The sequence below is a fragment of the Erythrolamprus reginae genome, chromosome 5 (assembly GCF_031021105.1).
Source record: "Erythrolamprus reginae isolate rEryReg1 chromosome 5, rEryReg1.hap1, whole genome shotgun sequence".
Lineage (NCBI taxonomy): Eukaryota > Metazoa > Chordata > Lepidosauria > Squamata > Dipsadidae > Erythrolamprus > Erythrolamprus reginae.
This window is the reverse complement of record NC_091954.1, coordinates 49,745,846-49,766,837: the sequence shown is the minus strand read 5'-3', so window position 1 is coordinate 49,766,837 and position 20,992 is coordinate 49,745,846. Positions and strand designations below refer to the sequence as shown.

Genomic DNA, 20,992 nt, shown 5'->3' with positions numbered 1-20,992 from the left:
ACACACACAGAGAAGTTCACATTAATAGCCTATTAAATGTCACCTTCCTTTTCCTATAAGTATTAGTACTGTATTCCATTCCAGAGATTAGGTTTTGCTTTCTTATGCAATCCTTTTCTAGCCAGATTTTGCTAGCTCACCTTTCACAGTTGCACAAAGATCCATCTTGCTATAAACCTTACCCCTTTGTTATCTCAAATAATTTGTGAGATTAATAAATTTTGGGAGACAGGAACTTTTGGATTAAAATGTTTGTTTATTGCATTAGTTCTTTTGCTTTTACTTGAAATGTATATAGCTGTTCAACACATATGCAGCATAATTCAAATTATGACAGATGATTTTGGAAAAGGGTTTGTATACATTAGCAGGAATTACCTACCACAAAGCCTCGGTGGGTACATATTTCTGCATGTTGCAGAATCTATTCAAACAAAGACAATATCCTGAAGTAACCAAGTTTTCAAATCTCAACCTTGGAACTTGTTAAACTATGCCTTTTGGTAGTGCATTATATCAATTATGGTTTGTGTTTTAACTCATAGATAAAGTGGACTATGAGTTCAACATGTAAACATAGTCAGTGTGCTGTTTCACATTCATTGGCTAACTAGATATACTTTTTTGCATGGCATATTTCTCATCAGTTTATAGTAAGGGTTTCCAAGCTTGGCAACTGTAAGACTTGTGGATTTCAACTCCCAGAATTTGTCAGCCAGCAAAACTAGTGAACTTCAACTCCTAGAATTCCTCAGCCAGCAAAGAATTCTGGGAGTTGAAGTCAACAAGTCTTAAAGTTGCCAAGCTTGGAGACCCCCAGCTTAGATGTTATCAGAGATGGAATCAGAGATGGGACAATTTGGAAGAAATTATCTAAATTTACTGAAACATATATAATAGCAATACATTGTATATTTACAGATGTTCAGTCCCTTAAACATACAAGTTGTCCTAATTGGATTGGAAATATGGACAAGTGGAAACCAGATAGATGTGACTAGTGGTTCAGCTGGAGATGTGTTGGACAAATTTGTGACTTGGAGGAAAACAAATCTTAATAGGAGATCAAGAAATGATATTGGTCATCTCATAATGTAAGGATTTTTCTTTATATTATACATACAGATGTAGTGGAATGTTGAAAACAAAGTAAAAATTCTACAGTTGTAATATTCTATTCATTTTAGAAATGTTTATCACAGTATCATTTAGGGGAAGATATTTGTGGATATACTTATTTCATGTTTTCAGAGTTTGCTTGTGGGAATTGGCAAGGATTTAAAATTTTTTTTGCTGTTAATTGTTTAAGAAAATATTTTTTAGCTATTAGAATATATACCAAAATATGTTCCAAGGTTATTTTTGAGCATAGTATGTTTTACACCATTATAGCATATTACAAATAAAGGATAAAGAAGTTTAAAATTCTCATGCAATAGATTAATTAAATTGTCAATAGCATGACATTGGATTAATCTAACATGGTACATTACCCATACAATATGGGTAATTATATCTGTCTGCTGTTAACATAAAAGACAAGATATACAGTCTGTCAAAGATATTATATCTGTCTTAAAATCAAGTGAAATTAAAATAATGGGCCGAGGTTCCAATCTACCTCAAATCCGATTATTACTTTTTTTCACGATGTTAAAATAAAGGGAGGGAAAAGGTCAGGGAAGCAAGGGAGACACTGTGTATGTGTGTTTGTCTACCAAAATATCTATAAATAAAGGAAATGTGTACATTGTTCAGTCTGGAGAGACATCTCAACCAATCTCCCCCTTTAATCTGTTCCTGCATTTCAGAGGGAGAAAGTCATTTGGTTCCACACTTGGAATGGCTTTTGTTGGCACAGTCTGTACTGCAGACCACGGAGGGTCTATCAGTGCGGTAAGTATAGTAATACTCCTTTTCAGTTGTAAACATAGAGTCTTTTACATGGATAATGTTTTCATCTGTTTCATTACATAGTTTCAGCATTTTGAACATTCAACATTGAGTTTAGATTTCTGGGGAAGGCAGAAGCACTTAGCAGATGCCTATACTGGTGTTGACGACTAACCCATTGACAAAGTCATGCTGAACACCTAGAAAGTATAATACTAGCAACTGAAAACATAGAAAAGTAACCCAAATGAGAACAAAGCCAGTTGTCCTACAGCGAAAACTTTTTTTAAAAGGCTTTTTATGATAAACATCGTAACTGAGGCAACATGACTGACTTTATAAAATAGTATATGATAGGTAGAACATTAAAACAGATTTTTAAAAATAAATTCTAATTAAGAACAGGGGGTGGGAACGTTTTTCAAAATTTTCACAATGATGCAATTCATTATTCATGTTGTAGAGTGTATTTGAATGTTTGATTTTTAAATGTTTAGCTTTTTTAGAATATTTTAAATTGATCATTATGTTAATGGGATTTAGAAGTGTTTTATAAACTGTGTTTTTTACTTAAATGTTATGAGCTGCCCTGAGTCTACGGAGAGGGGCGGCACATAAGTCAAATAAATGAATGAATGAATAAATAAATAAATAAATAAATATCACCATATGCTGTGATTCTTAAAAGAGAGTCTTATTGATGGTATGCTGTGCCAAAATTGAGCTGGAATGGCATTCTGCAATTTATATCATGGTCATCTCCTAATTGTGGACTTCTTCCCATCAGAATTTGGAGTCCAAAGTGGGAAATAAAATGACCGATGAAACAGATTTTGATTTGTCTAGCTCGGCTGTTGTTTTCTATTCTCCACTGTTGCTGTTTTTCTTGTTTTTTAAAAAAAGAATCATCTCCCACCCCATCCTGTGCTAATAATGATGATTTTTCTGCCAGTTCGATCATAGCTCTCCCATAAGTCATGCTACAGTGGTTGCACATGAGTTGGGACATAATCTTGGTATGAATCATGATGATGGAAGATGTTCAAATGACCATATAATGTACAGTACAGATAAGTAAGAACATTTGCTTAACATTATTTATATATGTGTGTTTGCTAGTTGTAATTATACTGTATATTAAGTTTAATATGCCAAATCTTTGTTGGTGTTTGATCCAGGGGAGGATTTCTCGTACCGCGCATGCGCAGGAAGCAAAAATGCGATGAAATTTGTGAGGGGATGTGCGGAAGCAAAAAAATCACTGAAATGTCGGACGCAAGGGCATCCCCTTGTGAGATTTTGCTTCTGCGCATGTGCAGGAAGCAAAAAATACCAAAAATTAAAGAAAAAAAATGGCCGTGCCCAAAGGACTGGCACTGGAGTGGTCGTGTGCAAATTGCGCAATCTAGCCACCGCTACCAGGGCGCAGTTGTCTATCGCACCAGTAGCAACCCACCCCTGGTTTGATCAATTAGAGAGTTTAGGATCAAGCAATCCAATGGAGATACAGCATTAGAGCAGTTAGCTCTGTGATGACAGGAAGAAACACCCTTTAGATACTAACTTTAATAAAATATTGGTCATTGCAAACTATTATAAATACGAGCATTCAATTTTCTACCAAATCATATACTTTGAACAGTGTTTCAGTTTTAAACAAGCTATTTTCTGTATTAGTAGGCTATTTACAGTAATATTTTATTACTAGCATATGTTCTCAATCATAGATACTTGTGCATTTAAAGGTAGGCACATATACCTGATGACAACACAAAATCTTTGTTCTTGAAACAATTTTTGAGTCTAGAGTCACATTATAGAAAGGGTGTTTACACTTTCAGTTATGCTACATTTAAGGAACAGAAAACTGATGGAAGCTAAAATTATATGTTTTATTTTTGGAATCTGTTTATATACAGCTTTCATTTAATAGAAAAGTTGGTTAGTTAAAACCCAGGTGATCGAGATTTGTCTACGTTAGCAGAGAAAGGGAGAGGCAAGGAAACAAGTCAGATGTTGAATAGAGGACACAGGAAAAATACAAGGGATGGAGAAAACTTAAAATAGAGATATAATAGGACTGAACAATGTTTGGAGTAGAATATAGAAAATATTACCATTTAAATTAAAATTTAAAAAACACAGATATCCTAGATCTATTGTGATACAAGGTTAAGATCTTGGACTGTAACTCAAGAGGCTTGGGGCCAGGTCAAAGCACATTCATAAAACTCCCTTAGTGATTTGATCTGGTTTCTGTCAGTACAGTGTCTTCACAAAGTGGTTGTTGTGGGATAAAACTGGAAGAAGGAATGATATGTATAACATTTTAAGCCAGGGGTGTCAAACTGGTGGCCTGCAGGCTGTATGCGCCATGTGCAGGCCACGCCCACCCCAGCTGTGCAAAGGGGAAAAACATCATGAAAAATCATGAGACACTGTGAGTTTGACACCCGTGCTTTAAGCTCTTGTAACGAGTAAAGTTGTAATATTAATCTAACAGAAGTGCAAAGGGGGTGCTATCCAAAGGGTTCTCGGCAATCCAGACATTTGTCAGGTTGCATGCAATGTTGATTAGCGTTATAGGTAGTCCTCGACCTATGACTACAATTGAACCCATAATTTCTGTTGCTAAGTGAGGCAGTTGTTAAGTGAGTTTTGCCTCATTTTACAACCTTGCTTGCCACAGTTGTTAAGTAAATCACCACCGTTGTAAAGTTAGTAATTTGGTTGTTAAACGAATCTGGTTTTCCTTTCGAGGCACAGCACTTGGCAGTTGGCACGGGAGGAAGTGAACTGGCAGCGAGCTAAGTTAGAACCCACTCCTGGTAGAAGTGGATAAATTAGGATAGACCGAAGTAACAAATCCTATATGGAACCATTCACTTAAAAATCTTGAACTGAGAAGGAAGCTTTTGAATGACAGACAACAATCATAGTCTGAATCTTTACCGTAGAGATCACAGAGCAATAATGGATGCAGAGTCCCCACCCTTGAAGAGTGTTAGTAGATGCTGAGTTTAGTTTATACACTCATGGTGCCAAGTCATGTATAAGAAATGCTGCCAGAGGAAAAAATGAAGTCATAGCTTTTGTGACTCATCAATCTGAGACACATTTTGCAAGTTATGAAGCTGGCGGCTGGCCTAACATTTTAAGGGGAAACCATGGGATCATTTGGGTGGAGACAGTTGGACTTTTTAGCCTTTTCTAGATTGGCTGGGGTGCAGACTTGAAGTTTTATTTTTTCAATTATGACAAGCCTATTAGAGGAACTACAGGGCAGTTTTTGTATATTTCTCCATTTCAACAATTGGCCAGTTTCTGACTCACAATATCATGTATCTCTCAGAGTTAAAAACGGACTTATTTTGAGTGTGTGTGGGACATTACTTTAGTGTTACGATGAAATATAATAGTCCTCCGAGTGTTTTGGGAAGTGTGGCATATAAATCTAATAAATAATAATTGCAGAATTGTAAACCCATTAAAATTTAGGCACAAAATGGGAAATATATTATACCATATTCTGGAAAAATTGTTCTTTCTAGTGGGTCCAGGAACTTCAGCAGCTGCAGCGCTAATGATTTTGAGGAACTTATACTGAGAGGTGGAGGAAGCTGTCTCAGAAATTCTCCCAAGCCGAGCGATATCTTCACAGAACCCATGTGTGGCAATAACATTGTGGATAGGAATGAAGAATGTGATTGTGGCACTCCAAAAGTAGGTAATTTGTATTTATATTTTGTTCTGCCGGCGTGTTTCAACCGCCTGTAACTACAGGGTAATTAGTCCAGGAAGACACACACCACACGATAAAAGGAAAACCCAAAAGTTTTTATAAACAGAAAAACAGAAACAGCTCCCCTTTTAAATGTCAAAGGGATTTTCTGGTACACACAAGGCACAGGTTAAATGCAATCCAATTGCTCACCCAATAACTGGGAAATTGAGTCCAATTCTAAAGTCCAGAGAGTCCACACACAATTTTGAACAGCACAAAACCCACAATCTTGACGAAACAATGAATCAGATAAACTGCCATGAGGCTAAAACACCAGGTTGCACTTTTATCTGTAGCACTAATTACAGTAGCCCCACCCAACCACAGGTGGCCTCATTTTCTCTTGTAATAATCCTTCAATTGTTGTCTCCTATGCATCACTCTACGCATGCGTGGATGTGTCATTAATTCTTGTTCAGAATCCAAGGATGATACAGATGATTTATTTCCTCCTGGGCTGTCTGCCAAACTCCCTTCTTTCCTGTCACTCACGCTTCCTTGGTCAAAGGAGGCTTCGTCATCAGATTCCATTGGGAGCAAAACAAATCTTTTCTCTATCAAATCTTTCCTTAGTAAAATTTTGCAGTAATCACATTAGGGGAAAAAAGTTCTTCACCATCAAATACTTTTTAAAGGTTTTTATAAAATCTTGATTTCACTGTATGATTATAAATGGGTGTTTTTTTTAAAAAAAAATGCTTCAATTAACAAGCAAAGTTCTTGTGGGAATGTTTCTTAAAACTATTAATCACATCCCAGTGATGAGAATATTGATCTTATTGAGTCCAGTGGAAGTTTTCTTCAACAGTTGATCATGGACTATACAACCAAAGTCATTTTCTTAACAGGAATGTACCAATCCCTGTTGTGATGCTGCCAACTGCAAGCTAACACGTGGATCAGTTTGTGCTGAAGGATTGTGCTGTGAAAAATGTCAGGTAAAATAGATTGTCCTTTGTATAGATGTGGAATACAATCCCGTGCTTGCATGTTTTATATTAAACTCCAGTATGTATGTATGTATGTATGTATGTATGTATGTATGTATGTATGTATGTATTTGATTGATTGATTGATTGATTGATTGATTGATTCAACTTCTATGCCACCCAATAACTAGGGACTCAGGGCGGCTTACAGCCATATAATACAATACAATAGCAAGAAGTCAAATATTAAATACTAAAACAATAAAAAACCCATTATAAAAACCCATATAGCAGTCCAATCAAAACACACATGCATACCAAACACCAGCAGGAGTGCAGCAGGTGCACCCCAATATTTAAATATATATAGAATTGTAAAGTTAATATATTTGTTCTTAGGGTATGTTTGTTTTGAATTACTTATCATTCATGAAGATTATATGCATGTTTATTTATACCAGGGGTCCCCAAACCTGGCAACTTTAAGGCTTGTGGATTTCAACTACCAAAATTCTCCAGCGTAGCTGGCTGGAGCATTCTGGGAGTTGAAGTCTATAAGCTGCAAAGTTTTAAGATCTCTGATGTGCACAGTAACATCTTATTACTTTTAGATGCAGGAACATTACAGGGACATCAGAAAAATTCAGGATGGCATCTCTGATTACACTATCAAAGCTTTATTGTTTCAAGACATGTAAAAAAGATGGGTCTTTTGGCATATCACATATGGGCTGACCTTTTAAATACAACAAATGAAACAGGCACCAAGCTTTGGTATTTGGTATTCAAATTCCTTACACTGTATGTATCACTAAGATCCATCTGAAATTCTGATGATATTTGATGACAAATTCAAAAAAATAAACAATTCCAGAGAAGACAAATACATTTTCTTAGAACTGTGTATGTATGTATGCCACATAACAAGGATTAGTTGTTCAGTTGCACTTGATTGAGTTGGGCAACAAGAGAAATTAAGTAAATAAAAATTAGCTGACTGCTTCAGGTCTATTCTAATGAAAAGTTCAGTTTGAATGCATGCATACATACATACTTTCTAGTTTTCCAATAAATAATTTACATCCTCAGAAGGAATAAGAAGGAGGGAGGGACAGTATGGAGAAAAGGAATGATCAGGCCTGAAATATCCTACAGCTAGATATGTAAAAATATATCTATATATCTTTATATCTAGTTGTAGCTATCCTATTTACTTCTTGATAAATACACACCGCCATGGTACTCGCTAGGCCACCCTCACAATAGCCACGCCCACCCCTAGATGAGGTAGCATTTGGATCAGCAATGAGGAGAGTCTAATTCTGCTCAAGGACTGGTACATTTACATTTCAATTTCATATGGCTGTGCTCATACAGGCAATACATGTTGGTTGTTGTGTGTAATACGATAGAGAAGGCCTGAAATAGAAATATATCTTGCAGGTTTGGTTTGGTGTGTCTCTACAATTAGTAATATGATCATCAGCATACTGTTCCAGTAATTTGGCCCAGGATCTATTCCAACTTCTCTTTCTTTTTCACAAATATTTTTCTCCTTCTCCCCTATTATTGAAAGCATATGAATGCTGTCGAGATGTTACAGTTAGAAATGAATAAAATCAATAAAAATCTGTTTTCAAGTTCAAGGTATCAGGAATGGAGTGTCGACCAAAATCAAATGCCTGTGATCTTCCTGAATATTGCAATGGGACCTATTATGACTGTCCAGAAGATGTGTATGTCATGGATGGCTACCCATGTAATGATAAGAAAGATTACTGTTACAGTGGAATTTGCGAGAGTTACGATTCTCAGTGTGAATCCCTCTTTGGAAAAGGTATGGTTTGAATCATTTGTGATCGATAGAACCGATAATTAGACTGGCAGCTGTTATTATAGAAAACGTTCATATATTGGAATGTAAATGATTATTATTTTGAAAGGATTTTTTTATCCAATAGTAAAGAATTATATGTAACTTGGAGTTGATCTATTTACTTATTTATTTATTTATTTACTTACTTATTTATTTATTTATTTTAAATTTATTAGATTTGTATGTCACCCCTCTCCGTAGACTCAGGGCGGCTCACAACAATAACAAGAACACTGTAAGAACAAATCTAATAATTTAAAAAACGCTAAAAACCCCATTATTAAAAGCAAACATACACACAAACATACCATGTATAAACTGTATAGGCCCGGGGAGATGTCTCAGTTCCCCCATGCCTGACGGCAGAGATGGGTCTTAAGAACTTTACGAAAGGCAAGGAGGGTGGGGGCAGATCTAATCTCTGGGGGGAGCTGGTTCCAGAGGGTCGAGGCTGCCACAGAGAAGGCTCTTCTCCTGGGTCCCGCCAAACAACATTGTTTAGTCGACGGGACCCGGAGAAGGCCAACTCTGTGGGACCTAACCGGTCGCTGGGATTCGTGTGGCAGAAGGCGGTCCCGGAGGTATTCTGTTTGATTTTTGGTGTTATACAAGCTAGGTTGCTTTCCAGTGGTGGGATTCAAATAATTTAACAACCGATTCTCTGCCCTAATAATTTCTTCCAACAACTAGTGCACCAAACTGCTCAGAAAGTTAACAATTGGTTCTCCCGAAGTGGTGCAAACTGGCTGAATTCCACCACTATTGCTTTACTATAGATGTTTTGTTACCAGACTAAGTAATATCATCAGTATGTGGAAGAGTGAGGTTTGCTAGTAGCTTGCCCTGTCAGTCTTGGTTGGGTGTGGTTACTTTCTTGATAGTTTCTTAGTTAGGATATTGTTCTTCCCCATTTATCTGCTGTTGTTTCCTGCTTCTTTGGGTGTTGGTTGCTAGACAGGATGTTTCCTTCCTTCCTTAACATTTTAGTTAAGTTCTTTAAGTACAAGTAGTACTCGACTTACAACCATTCATTTAATAACTATTCAAAGTTACAACTGCACTGAAAAAAGCGACTACACACTTATGACCATTGCAGGATCCTCATGGTCATGTGATTAAAATTTTGATGGTTGGCATATTTATTGTGATTGCAGTTTTCTGGGGTCATGTGATTACTTTTTGAGGACTTTCTGACAAGTAAAGTCAATGGGGAAGTCAGATTCACTTAACAACAGTGACAGGAAAGGTCATAAAACAGGGCAGAATTAACTTAACCATTGTATGCCTTAGCAACAAAAATGTTGGGCTTCATTGTGTTCCTAAGTCAAGAACTACCAGTGGTTCATAGATGAGGCTGTCCCTATATGTGCTCATAGATGGTTTATTAGAACAGTGGTCACCAACTGTGGTCCGTGGATCACTGGTGGTCCGCAAGAAAATTTTGGTGGTCTGCAGAAAAATTATTTGCATTTTTTTATATTGCACTAAATCAGGGGTCCTCAAACTAGGGCCCCTGGCCCTATATGTGCAGTGAACGTTTGTGTTGCTGCAGAGAGTCTCCCCCTTTGGGGTCTTTTTGTGCAGGTTGGAGGGGGGAGAAATTCTGACTTGGGGTTTTCTTCAGTCTCCTGATGTGGGGCTTTGGGCGAAGGCTGGAGGGAAGCACCACTGGTGTTGAAAAGCCAGAGCTGGCTGACCGTCTCAGCCTGCTGAGCCTATAGACACTGGTACCTGGCCTTGCACTCCTGAAAGTCTTTCCTCTGATTGGGAAGCCTATGTTCATAGTCCTCAGTGAGGTGCTTCAGCCTCCTTCTTTGTGTGATCCAATTTGAACTGAGCCAGCTGTTTTGTCAACTCTTTTTCATGGTGGCTGCTTAGCTCCAGCAACTGCTTCTGGTTGGGGCTCTAAGGAGTCCAGGCAAGTAGTGGCGAGTAGAGGCTGGCAAGGTGCCCCTTTGATGTAAATGACATTGAGTTGGCCTTGCCCACCCAGTCATATGACCACCTTGCCACACCCACCCAACCATTCATTATGCAGGTCATATTAGTGGTCTGCGGGATTTAAAATTATGAATTTAGTGGTCCCTGGGGTCCGAAAGGTTGGTAACCCCATCTCAGAATACCAAGATTCCAGGAATTTTTGAATTTGACTTGATCTAAAATGATGCCATTTCCTGCTTGAAACTGTGGTCGAGAAGAATTTTTGTCATGTCTTCTGCCTGCCAGTTTATGTTCCTTGGGTGCATTCTGCCTACTTTCTACCTGTATATCTTAAATAATGCATGTTTATATTGCAAATTGTTGATGATTCCTTTTCTTTGTTTATTTGGCCTTTGGGTTTCCTGATGTAGCGACCCATTGTTTGTGTTAGAATTATCCCCGACATAGAATAACAAAGTTTCATTTATTTTGTAGGAGCAAAGAAAGGACCAAATGTTTGCTTTGAACAAGCCAATAGCAAAGGAGACAGATTTGGCAATTGCGGAATGCAAGGGCCAAATTTTTTAAGATGTTCTCAAGCGTAAGTACGGTAATTATAAAAAATATATTCTATATTCTGAAGGCACATTCAGGACTATATGACTCCATGCACGCTCAGTTGAACTGAATGCTCTTATTTGGATAATAGGCAACACAATTCACAGTCACAGCTCTGCACTCTTTCCTCTTTTTCCTTCTACTCCTAAAGAAACATACCACAGCCTACTTCACTAAGGCAACATTTCCAATTAGAGATAGTCCTCAATTTATAACAGTTCATGTAGTGACCGTTCAAAGTTACAACAGCACTGGAAAAAGTGACTTACAACTGTTTTTCACAGTTACAACCTTTGTGGCAGCCCCATGGTCACGTGATCAAAGTTCAGATGCTTGGGAACTGACTCACATTTAAGACCGTTTTAGTATTCCGGGGTCATGTGATAATCTTTTGTGACCTTCAAATGAGTCAATTGGAAAACCAGATTCACTTAACAGCCATGTTATTAACTTAAGAACTGCACTGATTCACTTAACATCTGTGGCAAGAAATATCGTAAAATGGAGCAAAATTCACTTAACAAATGTTTCACTTAGCAACAAAAAATTTGGGCTCCATTGTGGTTATAAGTCGAGGACTACCTATATATTCAATTTGCAGGCTTCAATTGCAACCATTACATAGTTTAATAATCAGAGTATAATTCAGTTTCTTAATATTATACAATTCCTAGACTACTGCTAATGTATTTATGTAGATTGCATATCATTGTTGTAGCGTATCTGCAAATGGTTGGATAACACAACCCCAGGATTTATCCACATCTTTGTAACAAGAGATTTATAAGGCTCACAATTAGCCACATTTCACAACATCCCTTCTAAACATTGGATCTACATTTATATTATAGTATAGTAATAGAAGCCAGCACTGGAACGTTTCTTAGTGCTAGAGGACGGTTGGGGATCTATCACCTCTTTATGACTTATGAACTTCAGTTCCCACAATTCCTGGCTCAGACTGGCTCAAGAGTTGTGGAAGTTGAAGTCCACAAGTCATAAAGGTGCCAGAGTTCCCAACCTCTACTTTGAAGACTAGATTCGTCTTTTTAAAAGTATTTAAACAATTGTTCAGAATGTTCTTCTAGTAATTTTAATGTTTTGGAGGTGTAACCAGTGTGTTTCTGAATCATAGCCAAATACATGAGCTACTTGTCTTGATAAATATATAATACTTCAAAAATGAAAAGTGTCAAGTCTTAGGATAACAGTTGTTGGATGGCAACAGAAGATGTTTTGCACAAAAGTTCTGCTTGGTAATTTCCTGATGATCAAGAAATGAAAAAATCAGTAATACAGAATACTAAATTAGATCGGTATTTGGACCTGATACAAATGCTTCACCTTACAATAGAATCATACACATTTATTTGGAATCATAAGCCTTACTGGAAGAAATCCAATCTTTGGTAAAAGGACATGGAAAACAATAGTTGACACAGATTATTTATTCTATTCTTTAAACCACTGAAAATTGAATATTCAGCCATATGAAAATACATTTTAGCTAGATAGATAGTTCTCATTTAGCAATTGAGACTGGCAACCTGGTGGTTAGTGAAAGCAGTCACTAAGTGAAAAATCATGTGACCAATGCTTTTGATTTTACACAAGACAGCATGTACTAACTAACACGACAGAGTGAGAGATGCTGTGAAGATTGTATATGCGGACATTGGTCATAAAATTACTCTTTCAGCATTGTCATAACTGAATGGTCACTATTCAAAGTGGTTGCTAAGTGAGGACTACCTGGCCTTCCATTTTGGCCAACAGGCTATGAATGTATTAAAGTTGACAATCTGCTATTTCCTCCTACTTATATAGATCTACATCCATTTGCTCAGGATTGGTTTTTATAGACCTCAAATCTAGTAAACAAACTATTGAATAAGCATGTACTCAACATTAGAACATGGAAGATAGACTTTTGTATTTATCAGACTGCTTCAAAATCCCTTACTTATGTATGTATATCATAATATTAATACATTGATTATTACAATAATTAATATTACATTAATTACATTTGCAGCAACAGTTTATGTGGCAAGATTCATTGTACATCTTTCAAACACGGGAATCTCCCGTCCCAGTTGTATTTCCAGACTCAAGATGGAATTTCATGTGTGTCCACTGAATTTAATCTAGGATCAGATATTCCTGATCCAGCACTGGTTCATAAAGGCACTTCTTGTGCTGAAGGAAAAGTAAGAGTTTTCTGCATCTTACAAACATATAGCTTATGTGAATCACACCTTGCTTGATTGAACAAATCACTGTCTGAGTTTGACTTGGCACCAAGTTACGATTTATTATGTTAATTTGTTACTCCTAAGCATAAATTATGATTTACATGCAGCAGGGTATTTTACACGCAGCTGAATATTTTATTTTTGCTAGGCCAGAAATCAAGAAGCCATGTTACTATTTAATATAAAATTTTGTACAGAATTCAGTTCATGCTATCTCTTCATTTCCTGCTGAGAGTTGTAATAAGTACTTCAGCAACATTGCTACACGTTCATAGTTTAATATACTTTAATAAAGTATATTAAAATCACTACCATGGGTAAAAAAGCCCAATTTTTGGCATTTGGGGAGATTTCATTCATTCATTCATTCACTCACTCACTCTCACTCATTCAGTTTTTATGACACATCCTCTCTCTACAAGACTTAGGTTACCCATATTCTAATGTCTCACAAAGAAGACCAACAAAGAATTATGCTCTGGAATTTATAATCCTGCCTACATGATTCTGGAGGCTGAATGATTGTTTACATCCTATTCATTGTAGGTTGCCTATTCAGTATGTTGTACAAAACTATCCAATGTTGTTTGTAAACTGTCTCTATAGAGTAATGTTACACTAATAGACAGGAGGAGAGACACAAGTAATGACATGTGCATAATGATATAATTAATCATGGAAACATCGCAAGTATACTTGTAGATTGACACAAGTACATAACTGTATTTGCATGCTGACATTATTGTGCATCATTTATCATCACTGAGTTGTGTTGGGAATATTGCCAAATACACTTACTTTGTTTCAACAGATGAAGCTTAAAAAAACTTACATTACATCATTTGGGACTTGATACATGCTTATTTTAAAACTGTAAGCCCAAAGTTTCAAATCATAGTGGCTAGATTCATACTTGTATCAAGCTGAATCCAGACAAATTATATTGTTGCACAATGACAGAGATACAATATTCACTTTGTTCCCATTTCCAACATTAGGCTTAGATTTGTCCATCTTTTTTGCCCATGTTCTTTAAGAAGCCACAATTCATTATTAGGTCACTATCCACCTTAAAAAAGACCATCATGCTAAATTTAGAGTTACTTCTGAACCTAATGACTGTCTCTTTTTGATATCTTTGTACATTTGCTAATGAAGCATTTTTTCAAAGACCATTCTTAAAAAAAACCCTATTTTTCCTTCCTCTTTAGGCTTGTATTGATTATAAGTGTGTAAATGCAAGCTTGCTGGGTTACAACTGTGACATAAAGAAAAAGTGTAATGATCGGGCGGTAAGTTAAAATATTATTATGATGATGATGATAATGTTCACAATGGGACAAAATTATAATAACAAAGTATCTTGGCATATGGCAGAGATAATCCTCAACTTACCACCACAATTGAGCCCAAAATTTATGTTGGTGAGACATTTGTTATGTGAGTTTTGCTGCATTTTACCACCTTTCTTGCCCCAGTTGTTCAGTGCACTTGTTAACTTAGTAACATGGTTGTTAAGTCAATCTAGCTTCCCCAATGACGTTGCTTGTCAAAAGATTACCAAAGGGGATCACATGACCTTGGGACAAAGCAATGCTCATAACTATGAATCAGATGTCAAGCATCTAAATTTTGATCATATGACTAGGGATGCTGCAATGGTCACAAATGGTAAAAAATAATGATAAGCACTGTTGTAACTTTGAACAGTCACTAAATGAACTGCTGTAAGTCTTAGATTACATGTAGTACAACTATTGAATATGCATCAATTGCTTTCTTTAAAAATGCCAACAGGTGTCTCAGCAGTATTACAGTAGACCTTTGTAGCATTTCTACCCATTTATTTATGGGACATTATACCACAACTCAAGTACTACTTCCTTTTGAGAACATATATTTATTATTTATTATATTGATTGATTGATTGATTGATTTTGTCCAATGCACAATGAGGGTTTTAGTGGGTATACACATAGTAAAATACATAATGAAGGTTATAGAGGATATACTCATAGTAAAATATATCTAAGAAAGAATAGAAGAGAAGATATAGGAATAAAACATATCAATGAAAGAATAGAAGAAGAGATATAGGAATGTGAGTCATGTTTCTATTATTCAAGAAAATGTTTTGCATTGCAAGAAACATAGGCATATATAACACATAGAGTTTTGGTCAAATGAAAAAATCTGTGTTGTGGGATCACAACTCAAACCCTGCCCTTTATGGCAGGGGTGTCAAATTTGCAGCATCACGTCATTGTCACGTGATGCCTTTTGACCTTTTTTCCTTTTTTTAAATTGGGGGTTGGCTTGGTTATCGTGGGATACATCTGGTCCACGGGCCATGAGTTTGACACCCCTGCTTTATGGGCTTACATGCAACAGCCAAAGATAGTATAAGTACATATAGGGTGAGTCTGCATGAGAATGTTCAATGCATGTTTGTCGTTTGCTTCCCTTCCTCTCCCTTTGGATGCCCACAGCAGGTTAAAATGTTTCCATTCTGCTTTCCCCCTCTCAAAGAAATAAATCCTTATTTTTCCTTATTTTTCCAGTTTTAAATATTCCAAGTTCAGAAATAATGGGAAAGCTAATCATACAAGAAACAAATCTCATGGGAAAATGAATTCCATATTGTCATAGGAAAACAATTGTTTCCCTCCCCCCCCCCATGACAATATGGGAATTGTGTATATTATCTTTAGTCACTAACAGAACAAGAGATGGATGAAAACCAGGAGGTCCTTCAGTGGTGTGCTGGAGCTGGTTCATATGGACTCTTGAGAGAAGATTGTTACATTTCCTGGAATTTTGCAACCTAGTTGAGAGGAAAGGAGATCTCCAATGTCAGCCCAATCATTGTTTGCAAGATGTTGGTGTAGTGCTGACCGCACTGTAATGGAGCCAACTGAGCTGGTTGTTAAATATTGATCTGCGTACCACACCACTGCTTCCCATCCAAAACAAAGGTTCATGTGATACAATGCGCTGTATGTGAGAGAAACCATGGAACACGGAATTTATTATTACATAGATCTCACTTTTGATATTCAGCTGTTAATAGAATCATAATGGCATTTGAGTTCTTCTACAATAAAATTCTTTAAAAGATGTGCATACATTTTGCATGCCTGTTTGGGGGGAGAAACATAACAGCTAAAGCCTAATATTATTGCAATTTCTATAACCTCTTTAAAAGTTGTAAGTTTGTAATTTTGTTTCTTTTTTTTTGTTCCTCTAGGTATGTAACAACAAAGGCAATTGCCATTGTGATCCTGGGTGGGCACCTCCTTTTTGTGGTACATCTGGCTATGGGGGCAGCATAGATAGTGGCCCAACGCACATAGGTATCAAGAATCATTACTCTTTCTTACATTCCATCTGATATTGCTCACTTTTCAACTCTCATTTTGCACCTTTTAAGGTAGCTTTATGTCTTATTTGACAAAAGTCACATTTATCTTAAAGTGAATGGCTGTCACTTCACTGAATAACTGTCCAAAAAATATTCTACTTTAAAAATGAAGACCAGGAACAAAAGTCACATAGCCTTTGCTACTCTAGTTTAGTGGATTTTGTTTCTATTGAAATTAATAAAATCTGAATCTGCAGATGTAATTTAGTACGTGTCCATTTTAGAAATTTAGGTCTTTTATTTTTGGAATATGAGCTTCTCCTTTTTTGGATTTTCCCTCCCATTTTTAAAAATTAAATACAGTGGTGCTTAAATGTTTGCAAATAGTTCTAAATTTTCAATATTGCTGCTCAGTGTCTATAGATATTCTCAGTCATCCAGGTCATAGTTGTCCCAAAGGTGCTTTTCCAAGAGTCAACTGGACTTTCTGGTAAACCAGTAAAGTCCAGTTGTCTCTTGAAAAAGCACCTTTGGGATATTGTTGCTTAAATGTGACCTAAAACATTATCTGTCCTTTCCACAACTCCTAAAATTAGAAAAAGAGATTCCAGTTAAACAAAGGGGTCAAAATTTCATACTTGTGCATTTATTTATGGAAAACAAATCTAAAAATGCATATTTTATCTTGGTGGAAAGTCAAATCTTCCTTCTTGTAACATCACTGATCAAATTCTATATTTAAATAAGCATACAATGCTCATTTTCTTTCTTAGATACATCCCTTCGTGATGGGCTTCTGATATTCTTTTTACTTGTGTTGCCTATATTAATTCTACTTGCAATTGCATTTGTCAAGAGGAAAGAAATTAAAAGGCGTCTCTTCAGAGAACATAGAAGACAACAAAGGTACAAAATTCATGCAATTGATAATATTGAGAATGGATCACACATATGGAAGATTAAGTCAAAAATTCAAAATAAGAACACAGTCCTAGTGATCTTAAAAGACAAACTAAATGTTCACTGAATTCACTGGAACCTTCAAAATAAACTAAATAAAATATAAAAAGGTCAAAGCCTTTTGAAATGATTTAATAGGACATGATTAGCTATAGATGACAAAGGGAACAAGATTTATAGAGATTTTTAGGAATGTTAGGAGTGAAGATTGAAAAAGAGATGGAGATCTAGAAAAATAATATCCTTTTCATGATTTTTATCCAGGCAATTTTTATTGGCAAGCCTGAAAGAGTAAGTTCTGTTTAAGGTTTTAAATTATCCTCTGTCCAGATAGGAGACAAGGAAGAGATATTCAGACAATTCATTACCTGCAATATAATACTTTGGCTTTTCATTGCCTTAGAAAATATTAGGAAGTAACTTCTCATAGTGTTAGTCACAGAGTCAGCATAAATAGACATAGATTGGCTAATTGTACAAAAAAAGGTTAGTCTTTCTCAGATCTGCTTTGGTTACTGATTCTACAAAATTATGATTTGTCTAATGCCAACTTTGATCATTTCTGTACAAAAACATATTTGCTGATTTAAAAAAAATTAAATAATATTTTAGGCTAGTAGTTATTTTAGGTACACTGAGAGCATGTGCATCAAGACAAATTCCTTGTGTGTCCAATCACACTTAGCCAATAAAATTATGTTCCCGTTCTATTCTATTCTATTCGATTCTATACCTGTGGTCCACAGATTCTTGGGAGGGAATGCTGTCATCATAGTTGATCCGCAAAAGCTTGAAGGAATGTTATGATTTAACTTTTGAGTTAAGTTTGAGGATCCATGGCCACAAAAGCTTGTCAGGCCAAAGACATATTTTATTAAAGAGGGGCAGTGTCTGTCTGTGGTGAAAGTTGACAGCCACTGTTTTAGATATTGGCAGTGCTTCCTTCTAAAGTATCTCTTGGTTTTGCTTTTCCCTCTTCCATTTTGATTTTTCAATCCTAGACTAGCTAGGCTAGACTCCTTACTTTATCAGAACAGTTACTTATGAAAACCAACTAAGTAAGGCATTCCAGAAGTAGAATCATAGTTTTGGAAGAAGTCATTTAGAGCACTAACTCTACTCCCACTACTAGTCAGTGAAGGAAACCCAGTCCAAACGTTTTCAGTTTCCAACTCAATGGCTTTCTAGCCACTGAAGAAGGGCCTTACCAGCCCTCTTAGTACTTTCCATGTTCAAGTTGTTTTTTTCTGACATTCCATTGGAATCTGCTTTACTGTCATCAATGATGTTTACTCTGGGGCAATAGAAAAAAAGTGTCTGACTCTTATTCTACATTACAGCTTTCATGATTTGAAGAATATTATCATAGCTTTCTTCAGTTATCATTTCTGAAAACTAAACATTCCAGTTCCTTTGATCTTTCCAGTTCCTTGATCATCATCATGGTTCTTTGCTTGTCTGAATCTTTCTAAAAGTGTATTATCTAGTTATCTACTTCCACATTTACTAGCTGGGAAATACTACAAGACGGGTATTTATGTTTATATAATTTTAACTGTTTGTTTGAATTGCTCTTTAAGGACTGAAAATGCACAGCAAACAAGACCTCTACCTACATACCAGAATAATACTCCAAGTAAACCAAATCCACAAGAGGAAAAAAATAGAAGGCGGGTAAGAAGCAGGGGTGGGCTGCTGCCCGGAAGGGGTGGAACGCAGTGGGGTAGCAAAAATGGAGCTCCACTCCAGAGCACCCAATTTGCACTGAAAGATGAAAGAAAATGCATAAGCCTCGCACACAGTGTGGTAGTAAAATTTTTGGTACCCCTTCACTGGTAAGAATGTACTTTCAATTGTAATGTCCTTTTAAGTAATTTCCACCAATACGTCTTTTAGAACAAAATATCAGCTGAGCATTTTTTCCTTTTAATTATTATCTACTAGTGTACCCACCCACCCACTGCTGTAGCTCAATCTTGGAGGTCTTGTAGTGCAACCCCTGAACAAATGGACATTTACTTTTTTAGTTATATAAATTTGTAAATTTAGTCTGCAGAATTTAGAACAGTATTTTGCTGGATTGCTGGATTGTAAACATGAGTATGGGGAGTAACAGCTCAGCAGTTAAAGATGCTGAGCTGGAAAGCTGGCAGTTGGGGTTGAAACCCAAGCACCATGCAATGGGATGAGCTTCCATTCCTTGCCACAGCTTCTGCCCAACTAGCTGTTTGAAAGCATGCAAATATGACTAGACAAATAGGTACCGCTTTAGTTGGAAGGTAACAGAGTTCTGTGCACTCAGGATAACAGTCATGCTGGTCATATCACTGTGGAAGTATCTTTAGACAACGCTGATTCCCTTGGCTAGGACATGATTTCCCAACCCCTGGTCCGTAGACTGGCGCTGGCCCATGATATGTCAGAAAGAAGGCTACACAAACAACCGAGGCCCCATCCATTGACTGCAGGCACACATGAAATTATGCCCCCTCCAGTCAATGGAAAAACCTCTCCACAGAACCAGCCCCTGATGTCCCAAAGGTTGGGGTCTGCTGGGCTAAGAAAACAGATGAGCACAACCCCAGAAAATCAGACTGCCACCCCTGAAGATGCTCTCAAAACGGCTTGACAGCTCAAGCCGTGACTGCTACCACAGACATGACTGGACAGGGGAAACCTTTACCATTATCTTTTTAAACATAAGCATGATATTTGTTTGTTTGTTTGTTTGTTTATCTATTTATCTTTTTCAGCCTACTACTTCAAATTCAGGAGTCTTTACAATATCTCACTTTCCAACTCCAAGGTTTGTACTTTTTGACGCAACTTTTCAGCAGAATCACATACAGTATATGGCTGAAAATACAGAGAAAATGTGTTAAAAACTAGAGGTGGAGAATTTGTTTTTCAGTGGAAGGTCGGGACTGCTTGCTTTAAAGCAGTGCTTCTCAATAATTTTCTGTTACACCCTTCCTAGGAAAAAGTAAACTCTCCACTGAGACTGTAAATAGTATTGTGGCCTGCCCTGCCTGATCTGCCAACACCAAATTGCGCCCCACCATAAGACATGTGTCCTTTCTGACACTTGTACTAGTACCATCACATTCCTTGGATTGAGTCCAGGGCAGCCTGTTCTAAAAGAAAATGTCTTGCGAGTTCGAGAAGTTTGATTGAACTTGCAAGATTTTTTTTTTTTTTAGAATTGTCTTCCTTGGACTCACGCTGAAGAACATGATAGAGGTATCGATACAAGTGTCAGGAAGGACATGCATCCTACTCCATGTGTCATAAAAAGCATGTTCCGCGGAGTCACGCGCCCCCCTGGCATAACTGCATCCACTAGAAGCACTGCTTTAAAATAATTTCTTGCAGCCACATGAGAGTAATGGCTAGAAA

The 20,992-nt window shown here is 36.8% G+C and overlaps 1 protein-coding gene across 1 annotated transcript in view; it reads left to right on the top strand.

Annotated features, from left to right (window-relative positions):
- The window catches only part of LOC139167730 (disintegrin and metalloproteinase domain-containing protein 9-like), a 46,034-nt gene that overhangs the window by 21,596 nt on the left and 3,446 nt on the right, over positions 1–20,992 (top strand). The window contains exons 9-21 of the mRNA XM_070752546.1: positions 922–1,094; positions 1,812–1,896; positions 2,846–2,967; positions 5,445–5,616; positions 6,526–6,615; positions 8,248–8,443; positions 10,898–11,003; positions 13,056–13,230; positions 14,487–14,567; positions 16,523–16,628; positions 17,410–17,542; positions 19,177–19,270; positions 20,350–20,402. Of these exons, the coding sequence (XP_070608647.1) occupies positions 922–1,094; positions 1,812–1,896; positions 2,846–2,967; positions 5,445–5,616; positions 6,526–6,615; positions 8,248–8,443; positions 10,898–11,003; positions 13,056–13,230; positions 14,487–14,567; positions 16,523–16,628; positions 17,410–17,542; positions 19,177–19,270; positions 20,350–20,402 (1,586 nt within the window). The remainder of the gene's footprint in view (positions 1–921; positions 1,095–1,811; positions 1,897–2,845; positions 2,968–5,444; positions 5,617–6,525; positions 6,616–8,247; positions 8,444–10,897; positions 11,004–13,055; positions 13,231–14,486; positions 14,568–16,522; positions 16,629–17,409; positions 17,543–19,176; positions 19,271–20,349; positions 20,403–20,992) is intronic.